This window comes from Paramormyrops kingsleyae, chromosome 7, assembly GCF_048594095.1.
Source record: "Paramormyrops kingsleyae isolate MSU_618 chromosome 7, PKINGS_0.4, whole genome shotgun sequence".
Taxonomy (NCBI): Eukaryota; Metazoa; Chordata; class Actinopteri; order Osteoglossiformes; family Mormyridae; genus Paramormyrops; species Paramormyrops kingsleyae.
Genome location: NC_132803.1, coordinates 7,554,375 through 7,565,857, shown reverse-complemented (window position 1 = coordinate 7,565,857; position 11,483 = coordinate 7,554,375). Strand labels below are relative to the sequence as shown.

General features: G+C 44.2%; 1 protein-coding gene across 2 annotated transcripts; it reads right to left on the bottom strand.

Moving 5' to 3' along the window:
- Nucleotides 1-650: 650 nt before the first annotated feature.
- On the bottom strand, nucleotides 651-10,329 carry LOC111843767 (leucine zipper putative tumor suppressor 3-like). Of its 2 annotated transcripts, none has more exons than XM_023811603.2 (6): nucleotides 10,139-10,329; nucleotides 6,860-7,426; nucleotides 5,903-6,406; nucleotides 5,014-5,334; nucleotides 4,705-4,935; nucleotides 651-4,096 (listed from the first exon to the last, which is right to left on the bottom strand). In XM_023811603.2, exons 2-6 carry the CDS (start codon nucleotides 7,385-7,387, stop codon nucleotides 3,494-3,496), a joined length of 2,187 nt encoding a protein of 728 aa, XP_023667371.1. In that variant the 5' UTR covers nucleotides 7,388-7,426; nucleotides 10,139-10,329; the 3' UTR covers nucleotides 651-3,493. The 2 variants fall into 2 exon arrangements, with proteins under 2 accessions (XP_023667371.1, XP_072570277.1); XM_072714176.1 differs by having other exon boundaries at nucleotides 5,903-5,968.
- Nucleotides 10,330-11,483: the final 1,154 nt, after the last annotated feature.

Here is an 11,483-nt window from a genome sequence, read left to right as displayed (position 1 = left end):
GTGGACATTTGGACATGTTGGGTGGGCTCGATAAAAACTTATCTAGAGGGCATGGGGCCGTAAAGGGGGGAGAAAGGTAGGACGATTCCAATGGGCTCTGAGTGACAGGAGTCCTAAAAAAATTTACACATAATTTTATATTCTTTTATTGGACACTCACTTAAGTTTCATTTTCAGAATACGTTAATTACGATCTCAAATATAAATAAATATATGGATTTGTTTTCTTGATTTTCGTCAAAAATAAGTAAATCGGACTTCCTCTGTAATCCCCTTTGTTTTAGCCGAAATGAATTTAGTTTTGCCGTCGTCTCTCGACACACTAGTTAGCCGAAATTTGCTAACTAGCCTAAGTTTGAAGAAGTGAAGTGCATAAATTACAGAAATTTCTCATAATCAGAGAACATTAAGTTTACAAAATGTTTAAAGAGAAAAGAGAGGACAACTGCTCACTCAGTGAAAGGGCCCTTTATACTGTACTTCTAATTCTATAGCTAAGGTTAACGGGAACTCTACCGGCATTCACACTCTACCGCTGGGTGGCGCTAACACAAATACGGTCCAATGACACATGAATTTTATAGAGTTACGTTTTCAATCACTTTATTGTTTAACTTTAATAAGAGAGACACTGAGAATAAAGCCAAAGCAGAGGTTGAAGTCACTTTATTATACGGGCTGAACCGATAGTTCACACGTTAAAATGTACGCAAACACGCAAAAGCGGCACCTGTTTCAAGTGTTTGTAAGATCAGCTTGCTAGTTCAAGAAATAACTATATAATGAAATGCCCTTACTAACTTATAATTTTCTCATGATAATGGTTTACAGTCTGCTGTTTTATTCTAAATTTAACTTGAAGAAAGCTAACATAATACATACGCGTTATCTAAGTCAGGGGCCTGTATCGCGAAGCAGCTAATATTTCTTGCGTAAACGGATAACTTGTAAGATTTAAACGGACTTTATCTTCGTTTATTTACATTTAGAGAAGACTGTCTTACCCTACGAAAAATAGTCCCGTACATGCCCCCCCCTAAAAAATGCCGTGGGCAATTTTTAATCCCAGTCCAGCATCGATTAGATCCATGATTAAAAGAATTTCTTTCCTTCTTTTTTTGAGGGTTGATTTATGATGATAATTGATAAGCTTTTCACAATATCTGTCCTGTTAACTTTCAAGTAAAAGTTACATGTATATTCAGTTTATTACTGAATTCATGCACCTTCTCACATTAATACATTAATGGTGTGACCAAACGTCAGATTATGAGAATATTTAAAGCAGTTTTATAGTTGAGAAAACTAAATGACTTTGAAATAAATCATTTAGATGCGCTAACTTTTTTGGTAGGAAATTAGAAATACATTGATCATCACAATTATCAATTATTAAAAATACTGCATTTGTTATGTTATTGTAAAGAAGCTATGTTGACTGGTAGTGACAAGGGTTTATCACTGAATTAGTGCGTGATTTGCAAGGTTTCTTTGGGGGGACTGGGTGTGTGTGTGTTTGTATATACTACATTGTGGAGACATTTCTTCAGTCCCCACAAGGGAGAATTTAGTTTAGTTTGGTTACTTTTAGTTCATTTTAAGGTTAGGGCTGGGTAATGATTACGGCTGTCGTTGGGATTAGGGTTACGCCCATAGAAATTAATGGAGAGCCCCCGCAGAAACAGGCATAGCAGAGCTGTGTGTGTGTGTGTTCACTTGTGGTTGCCAGGGCTTCTGAGGGAGTTTATGGTGGTCATCAGCTTTTACAAGTGTAGTAGCATTTTATTCTCTCAAACACTACGAGAGTTACATGTATTACGTTAATGTTAAAAAAAGACATGTTTTGAATGTTTGGTTCATTAGTAGAAGTGAAAGTTCTATATATTAATAAAATTAAAAAAATAAAAATTAAAGTGTGTCCTTTCACAATACTGGTATTAAATTATTCACACACAGTAGCATTACTGGAATAAACATGTACTCATTAATAACAATGGTATTTACAACCAAATATACTGCCTTTGAGTTTTGTACCAAAAACACAACAGGACACAACAGATGAACATAGCAGCACGTCTGACCCATATTACTTAGAAAGGGACAGAATCAGTAATCTGTATCTCATCCTGTGGCTATTTCTCTCTTTCAGTCTCTTGTTCTATTTTTAATAATTGAGAACACAAAACCTTCATTTGAAGTGATGTACTTCACACTCATCATTCCAATGTTCATGTACGTTATTAAGAATTTATGACCATTTACTGTCATCAGTCACGTTCAGTTTATCAGTCATCCTGAGCTGTTGTCTTTCAGTTCTTTTGAAGTATCCCTCCATATTCGTTGCTTGTATCTCTTCTCATCCTCTTAGCCCTGTGCTGTGCCCCACCAGTCACCCACAGTCCTCGCCTTCACTTCACGTGCACCGCCTCCCATTCAAATGCATAGTATCCACTCACAATCTTGCTTTCAAGACACACTACTGTACTATTCTTTTACATGTTGCTGAATCGCACAGTTGGAAGTTTATATTTTGGAACAACATTCAGATGTGATCTTCTCTAGTATCCCTTGGTTTGTTTAATCATTTAAGCAACCATTAAGATTTCTGCCTGTTGGGAGTTTTTAATTGACAGTTCTGATGAATTTGGGTCCCACAGCATCCCAGATGCTTTCCATGTTTAGCCTTTACCCACTAAAGCTCTATCGCAGTGCCTCCATAAACTCTACTGGTCATATCATAATATTCCCAGGCATCGCTTTCATCGTGTCTAAGATTATGATGCAATCCTAATTCACTTTAGACTGTCAAACCTGTCACTATTTTCATACTAACAAAGACCCTCTCATAGAGTAGTGATTACAGAGCATACAATATCTGGGTCAGCTTGGTGTAACTTTTTCCTTCTCTGGAATTTTGGTTGCTTCACATACAGTTTGACCTGCTATATGACTATGAGAGATGTTCAAGTGAAGGAGTATCTGTATCCAAGTCAAAGACACAAACTAAATCAGTGAAGGCGAGTGGAGGAATTAAACAGATGTGATTATCAGTGAGATTGTACACGGCTTATGGTGAGATGTTCGTGATATTTAAGCGTCAAGGTTTATTAAGGTTATCTGTCTGCATGTATCCAAAGCTAGGTCTAGATTTGCATGGAGATTTTGGTAAATGCTGTTCAGTCATATGCCAGTCTAATGGTCCTAATATGCTGTTAAAATTATTAACATTGGCGTCTGGCTTTAAAATACTCAGAATTCCACAAACACTGACTGGATATGTCCAGTCAGGAAAGAACTTCTGAAGTAGATACAAGCAAAAACCAAGTAATATTAACCCAAACCCACACTGAACAAGCTGATATTGATTTTGGTTCTCCTGTGGATTTGGTGTGGTTATAATGGTTATTGCTCCTATAGACCCTTACTGGTTCTGTATCCTTTTTGTTTGGAGGGAGATATGGTGGAAACACTATCGTACTGGGTGGCTAAAGGCCTAGATCTCTGTGGACTCAATCCTCTCCAGGCGAGAAGCAGCCGGCCAAGCGGGGGTCAGCTGGTGCAGGGCAGTGGACTTCGTGTCACTGGTGGAAGGTGGGCTGTGGAGGTCAGTGGGTGGCTCAGGTAAGGATGGAGAAATGGGTGGGGGTGAGGTTCCTTCCGTCCCGAGCTGGCTCACTTGACGTTCCAGCACCTGGTTCCTCTGCAGCAGCTCCACATAGCTGAGCTGCAACTGTGCTTGGTACTGTAGCACTCGCTGTTTCTCATCCAGCCAGCTGTGGCGCTCCTGAGCAAAGCTGAGGGCCTGCTGCTCTCGCTGCTGTCGCTCTAAACGCAGCGCCCCCTGCAGGCGCTCCAGCTCCCGTTGCAGATCCCCGGCCTCCTCCAACTGCCGCTGGGCCTTGGCCTCGTCACTCTGCAGACTCAGGAGGGTGTCACCCCCTGAAGAAGGTGGAGGAGGGGCTGCCTCTGTGGGGCTCGGGGTCAAAGGTAGCCCCCCCCAGGCCCTCCCCACCCCTCTGTTCACTTTGCCAAGGGCTCTTTTCAAACTCTCAACCTCTGCCTCAAAGGTACCCAGCTTGTCCCTCAGCTGAGATACCTATGAAGAAACAGAAAGGCAGGAGGTAAGAGACAGAAAGGCAGGAGGTAAGAGACAGAAAGGCGGGAGGGTATGAGACAGAAAGGCAGGAGGGTATGAGACAGAAAGGCGGGAGGGTATGAGACAGAAAGGCAGGAGGGTATGAGACAGAAAGGCAGGAGGGTATGAGACAGAAAGGCGGGAGGGTATGAGACAGAAAGGCGGGAGGGTATGAGACAGAAAGGCGGGAGGGTATGAGACAGAAAAGCGGGAGGTAAGAGACAGAAAGGCGGGAGGGTATGAGACAGAAAGGCGGGAGGGTATGAGACAGAAAGGCGGGAGGGTATGAGACAGAAAGGCGGGAGGTAAGAGACAGAAAGGGGGGAGGTAAGAGACAGAAAGGCGGGAGGGTATGAGACAGAAAGGCGGGAGGTAAGAGACAGAAAGGCGGGAGGGTATGAGACAGAAAGGCGGGAGGGTATGAGACAGAAAGGCGGGAGGGTATGAGACAGAAAGGCGGGAGGGTATGAGACAGAATGGCGGGAGGGTATGAGATAGACGGAATAAACAAGACAGAGCTAACAAAATGTAAAAGCTGCACCTTATCTGCCCTGATTGGGGGCACCCACCTCCCTGAGGGTCCTCTGCAGCTCCCCCTCACAGTGCTCCAGCTGCAGGCTCTTACTGCTATACGAGCCCTTCAGGCTCAGTGCCGTCTCCTCTCTCTCCTTCAGCTGAGCACTTAGCTCCTTCAGCTGGGCTCGTAGGGCCACCGTCTCTCCCGCGCGCTGCGTCACCTCCCCCTGGCTCTCACGCAGTTGCTGTTTCAGCAGGGAGATCTCCCCAACCTTCTGACATACCTGCAAAGAAAAAATGTTGCAGGGGGTGGTGTCCTCCACCGCTAGCTGATTACGTCACGGTGTGACCCCCACGCTCACCTCCCACTTGGTCTCTTCCAGCCGAGGGAGTATATCTGCTTGCTGTTTTCTGTAATCCAGGCACCTCCTCTCCAGCTCCTCCCGGTGGGTAAGCAGTGCGGTGATCTCATCCTGAAGCCGCCGCTTGTCCTGCTGCAAACGGGCGACCTGTGCTTGCAAGGCATGCTGGGAGCGCAGAGCTTTGCGTGATACCTGCTGCAGCCGCCCCGCATAATTCTGCCTCAGCTCGTCCATCTCACGCTCCCAAACGCGCTGCTTCTCCTCAAACACCTGCGCAATCGCCACCTCACTCTGGTCCAAGTTTCGCCGCATATGGAGTACCTGGGTAAGGCGGATACAGTTAATAACCCTTAACCCTAACCCTCCTAAGGCTGTCCGCTCATATTGCTTCAGTTTCACTTTCATTACCATTACTGAAAACTATCATATGGACTGTTTTTGGAATTCATAATTTGGATTTTAATGGTTTTACAGAATTTCAGTACTTATTGTTTTTTTTTCCATTATGGTTTTACATTGTGGCCTAATTGTAGCTTAAGAAGTAGATTATTGTAGTAACAATGCACCAGGTGGGGGTTCATATCTCTGGGAGTTTACATTAAAAAAAGAAAAAAGAAACTCTTAACTCTAACCTTTAAGTCGCTTTGGATAAAAGCATGAGTTTAATATAATTGTGTTTATTGCTAGCTAGTTTATTGGTTCAGTATTGTAACTTTATTGCTAAATCAAGAAAAGGACACAAGAGTTTAGTCCTTTATACTCATAGTGTCCATAGTAATTAAATAGTGTGATTGTGCACACAGAGAACAACACAAGCCTTGCTGCTGTAATGGAGTAGCTATCCTTCCCAAAACTCTCCATCACGTCCATTTAGATGTCCAAGTGTCACCTCCTGCTCTCGTTCCCACAGGCGGTCCTCCAGGTCCTGGATGATGTCGTCACAGGGCGGGGATGTCTGCAGGGGGAGTGGCCTGTCACCAGGGCGACTGAGGCGCTGGCAGCAGGAGGAGGAGGAGCGCCCACTGTCAGACGCACTGAGGCCATTCTGGGCGGCTGTGCCTAGCTTGTTGATGTGGCTGGTGGAGGCACTGAGAGGCCCTAGTGTGTGGGCTGGACCGCAGCTGGAAGCCGAGCCGGCATAGGTAGGCAGGCTGGTCAGCGAGTTCCTGCCCGAGTCCGACAGCCCACTTTGACCAGTGCTGTTCTCAGCCCCACCACTAGGGCTCTCCTGCTCCCTCTGCCTCCCCGGTACACAGGGGGCCCCACCTGAAACCTCACCACGCCCCCCTCCTGCACCTCCTGCAGGTGGGGCAGATAACAGATTCTGCATGGAGTGGAAGCTTCTGGGTACCACGGGTTTAAAGGCAGAGGGCCGGACTAGACCATCAGTACTCTGAAGGAGAGATACAGAAAAGCGGACAAGTGATGTGATGATGAGAGACGGCAGTATTCTCTGGTCTGAGCCTCATTTCACATCCGTCTGGCCTGCATGCACTTTCGCTAAAGCGATGTGACCAAATCACCCGATGCATTGGTGTGAGTCTGTGGTATCGTGTCCCGGGTGTCGCCTGCCCTGAGCTCTGCCTGATCGGGGATAAAATCCAGGCTGGTGTTCAACAAAGTGGAAGGATGGAACAAATCTTAGTCATGATAATTTCTCAATCAGTATCATGTTACAGTCAGAGGAAGTTTTAGTGTTTTTCCCTCCCTATCACTATATATGATATTTAGTGGCCTTTGCATGAAAAACGCTTCTGTGTCTTCTTCCATACACACACGGATGCACACGTAGACACAAGTACACACGTGTATACATAGACTGATATATAAGTAGCCATTTTCGTACCTGCTCTTGTTTGCTAGATACAGGTTTCATCCTCGGGACGTTGTTGTTGTTTTCCGGCTTGCTCCTTCTCTCTCGGCAGTGCGCCCCCTGCTGGCTAACATTCTTCTTCTTCTTCAGCACCACACTATTTCCACAGATGTCCAGGCCTCCTCTGCGCCCCGCCCCATTCATAAACACGCTGTTGGTCACCAGCTGACTGCCACTGGAGACGGTACAGTCGCTGCTGGAGACAGCGTGGTCGTCTTTGGAGGCCCAGCGGTCACTGTGTGGTGTGTGACTCTCGCAGGTGTTTGTAGATGTGCGTTCAGTGCTGTCAGGAGCAGCTAGGGCTTGGGGTCTCTCTGCACTGCAGCCACGCCCTCCCGGGGCCTGCTGGGCGTGACACGGGCCCTGTGGGGGGCTGCTCTGGGTTCGCGTCCCCACACTCCTTAGGGCAAACTCTTGCTGGCTAGACACCCCACTACCCACGCTCCCCATGGCAGTAAACCCCGCCCCCTCAGGCCGATGCCTGCAATCCACACACTCCATGGCAGGGAGGGGGTCTGGGCCAGACAACGGACACACACACTGCAAGCGGGGAATGAAACGGGATGTCAGCACAAGAGGCAGGAAAACACTTAAACAGACCTAGAGACCTATAGAGTATTAACAGTGTATGAATAAGCTAAATGCATTCAAATAGTAGCAGAGCATCTAAGACAGGGGTCACCAACCTTTTTGAAACTGAGAGCTACTTCATGGGCACTGAGCCATACGAAGGGCTGCCAGTTTGAAACGGCCTCCTAAACTTATCTAAACTTCATGTATAATAAACATGTTTTAAATAGTTTTTTTTTTTTTTTGATATTGTCATTTTCAAATCCATATAAATGCAAATGTGATTAAAGATGAATAACAACAGGATAAAATTTTAGACGCTGCTCACTGGTGAGTTGGGCTATTTTTAGAACAGGTCCGCGGGGCGACTCATGTGGTCCTTGGGGGCGCCCTGGTGCCCGAGGGCACCATGTTGGTGACCCCTGATGTAAGATATACAATACAGTGTCATGTTTGAGTACATATGCAGCACGTGAGTCTAGATCAGAGCTAAATCACTTTTCATTGCCTGTTGTTTAGTGGCATCTATTATTGGCATCATGTAGAACAATACAGAGAGGAAGCCAGACTATATGTATAGAGGAAGGTGTTTGTATTAAAATGGATTGTCCAGATAACTGCATATCAGGTGTACTCTACAATTGTATCACTTTGTGAGTGTACGGTGCTTGTGAAAACTATGAGAGTTATGAGTCTATTACCTTAAAATATGTGTATGGAGATGCAAATATCTCTACTACCTACATTTTATTTTAATTAAAAGATTAATGTGGTCAATAGAAACCATCACTTTCTCTCCTAATTATTTCTTGAATGCAACAAAGTTTCATATATTAAAATAGGAGACAAACAATTTGAATAAAACATTGTAATCAGTCTCATACTGATTGACTATAATCAAGCAGAATTGTAAAATGGCATTACACTGTAATAAAAGTACACGCAATTATTGCTGTAACACAGTTCATTCAGTAGGGGGCAGCCACCTCTATGTGGCCAGACAGGCACGTGCTGACACCCCCCTCACTGCAATAGTCAGTCACTCATAAGCATTACATCATCGCCCCCACGATCTTCATTATGCACTCGTTCACATGCTTGCAGCTATGTTCACTTCCTGTTTTTAAATGCTTGGTAATGCAGGTAGTCTTCGTTATGCCTTACTTTTCCATTCACACTGACAAACGCAGGGGCATACCTAGAAATTCTGGGACCCCTGACAAAATTTTATTTTGGGCCCCCACCCAATTTTACATATTATTTTACTTATGCAAGGGCTCCTACCAATTGCTGGTCCCCCTGAATCTACCAGGATACCTGTGCCTTTCTACACCACTGGATACACACCTGCCAATCTGCACCCCATTCCTCTCTGAAGTAGGTGTATTGTAAAACTCAAGCACGTCACTTTTAATGGCACATTTTATTTATTTATCCTCCATAAGCATAGATACATAAAAACACATTTAACTACACTTCTATGTGATGATGTAGCTGTTAAAATGTATCACTGTTTTGTTGTTCTGATGTTAGTCCAGTGTTAGCCAGTGGATTCACATAATGAGTTGGCTGCATCATAACTGGAATGAGTTTGTGTAAAATGCTTTTTAAATGACAGTTGGAGGTTGTTGGGTAATGAGAGAAACCTCCTAACTATATTTACTACCCCCGAATAGTACATCTTTCATTTTCAAACTTATTCCATTCACACTTTCCCAGTTTTCACTGCATATCAGGGGAAAGTATATCACTGTGTGAGTGTATGGTGATTGTGAAAACTACAAGTTATGAGTCTATTACCTTTAAATAAGGATACAAAGATACAAATATCTGTGCTCATGTACATATTTTCATCTGAATCTTGTACACAGCAATTTAATATTTCTTTACTCTGCCTACTACCAGTGCTCTAATAATTCTGTTCACTGGGATCCCTACATATTCCCTTATTAAATCCTTTACATCTCGTTACACAGCATCTCTTGATCATTTTAAGAATAAGTATTTCCATAAAAATACCCATGGACTCGTCACTGTACTCCTCAACCCCAGCAATTCACTTTTCCATTCATAAAGGACGGTATATCAATGTGCCCAACCCACAGAAATACACACGTTTGTCCTTCCTACAGCTTATTTTGCAATTATCTACGCACGTCACTAACGGTTATACTACAGCCGCTACAACAACCAGATGGGCTAACGGGCAGGTCGAGGGGCAACTGATCCTGTGATGCTTCAGCCCAAAAGATGAATAGCATAGCATCTTTTCGTTTCGATCATATCATTCAGAACCACATGAATTATTTCTATCCATGTTCTGGCATTACATAATGGGTGCCAGCACGCGACATCGTTCCCCAGACTGGATTTCCAAGAGAAAGCGAACCTCGGTCACAAACCGCAGATGCTCTGCATCTTGCTCCAGTCTCCATTCCCACATCGTCTTTACCTCCAGTGATAAACGTTGTCAAATTCGGCATCGATCCCATTAAATTCGCCGTAGATGCATCACTCTAATCGCCCTAATGTCTATGCCATTCTGCGTCTCAATTAAAACATGACGCATTGTTTATTTATCATTAAGGCAAAGGAAACGCAGGTGAAGAGAAGCTTTTGCTGCGGGTAATTCTGCATGGGAAACCTCGGTTCGGTTATGTCGCACAGCGCTGTTATACTTACTATCAGCAGGTGCACAGTCAGTCCGCGTGCGATTATGAAAATCAGCTCGGTTTTTTGCCCTCAGCCCCCACTGGATCGCTTCAGACGCTTCTCTGCGATATTGCCTGTAGCTGAAATCGGATGATAGAAACTGTATCAGCTGTCTTACACACCCACCTCCGCTCCGCCCACTCCGCCACGCGCGAGCACGCTCCTTCGCCACTCAGGCCCACTGCGCATGCTCCTGCACACAACCCAGCAGCCCTGGACTCAAAATTAAGTTGAGCAGTTGGGGTATGTGACGTTATATGTAGCGGTCGCCATGACATCCCTCACACAGAGACTGCATTCTTATAAGGTCATGCTTGTGTTGCAGTTGTAGTCAATACTGTTCTCATAATACAATCAGTACTTTGTTTTTACAATCCAACTCCACATTATATTATTTTTTTTTCTTTCAAAAGTATTCCCCATGTATCACCAAAATAAACACTTCCTTTTACAGTACAGGGCATGCAGCACCAAAAAGGATACCTAGCAGTGACTGTCCAGAACTACTGGTGGATATATGATATATCAGTATGTGCAAAAGCAACTTCTCAAACAGAAATCATTACAAAACATTCCCCGTGGCTCTGCAAAACCAATCACACATGAACACAAAACATAATACACACAAAATGTACAAGATATAATCAACTCAGAAGTGCCATAGAACACATGCGTGTGCCATAACTACAAGCCACCGCCTTCAAGTTTTTAATGTTCTCGCTTTTACAGACGTCAGAAATCAAAAGGGCTATGTTACACTTTCAGTTTTGCATTTCCATAACTAGACATGTCTATTCTCTGGCCTGTACACTGAAATATACAACTGAGATATTTATGCATAATGTAAAATAGGGAACAGAAATGCTTATGCATTGGCACATGGGATGCGGATTGACCATATTCTCATCCTCACACATGAACAACAATGAGGCAGTGATAAGAGACGGCAATGATGGCCGATTTTTCATCTCCACCCTCTCCAGCCTTCGTCATGGTGCTGTAGCACTGACACCTAACATTTTTCTGAAGTCGTGCAACTAGGACAGGGACACATGCAGACAAGCACAGAGAATCATTCCCACGGGGCCTCTACATCCTGCTCCATTCACAAATTCGGTGGTGAAATCACAAATGTGCCCAGGTTACTATGGCGATGTGCTCCAATCATGTGACAAAGGAGAAATAAAAAGCAAACATGAGGCAGGAAAGGAAAAAGAGAACATGACATATTATGCTGATAAAAATACTGACACTTCAGAGTTATGAGAGTTCAGCTTGCCAACACTGTAACTAGAATTCATATTTTATGACATTG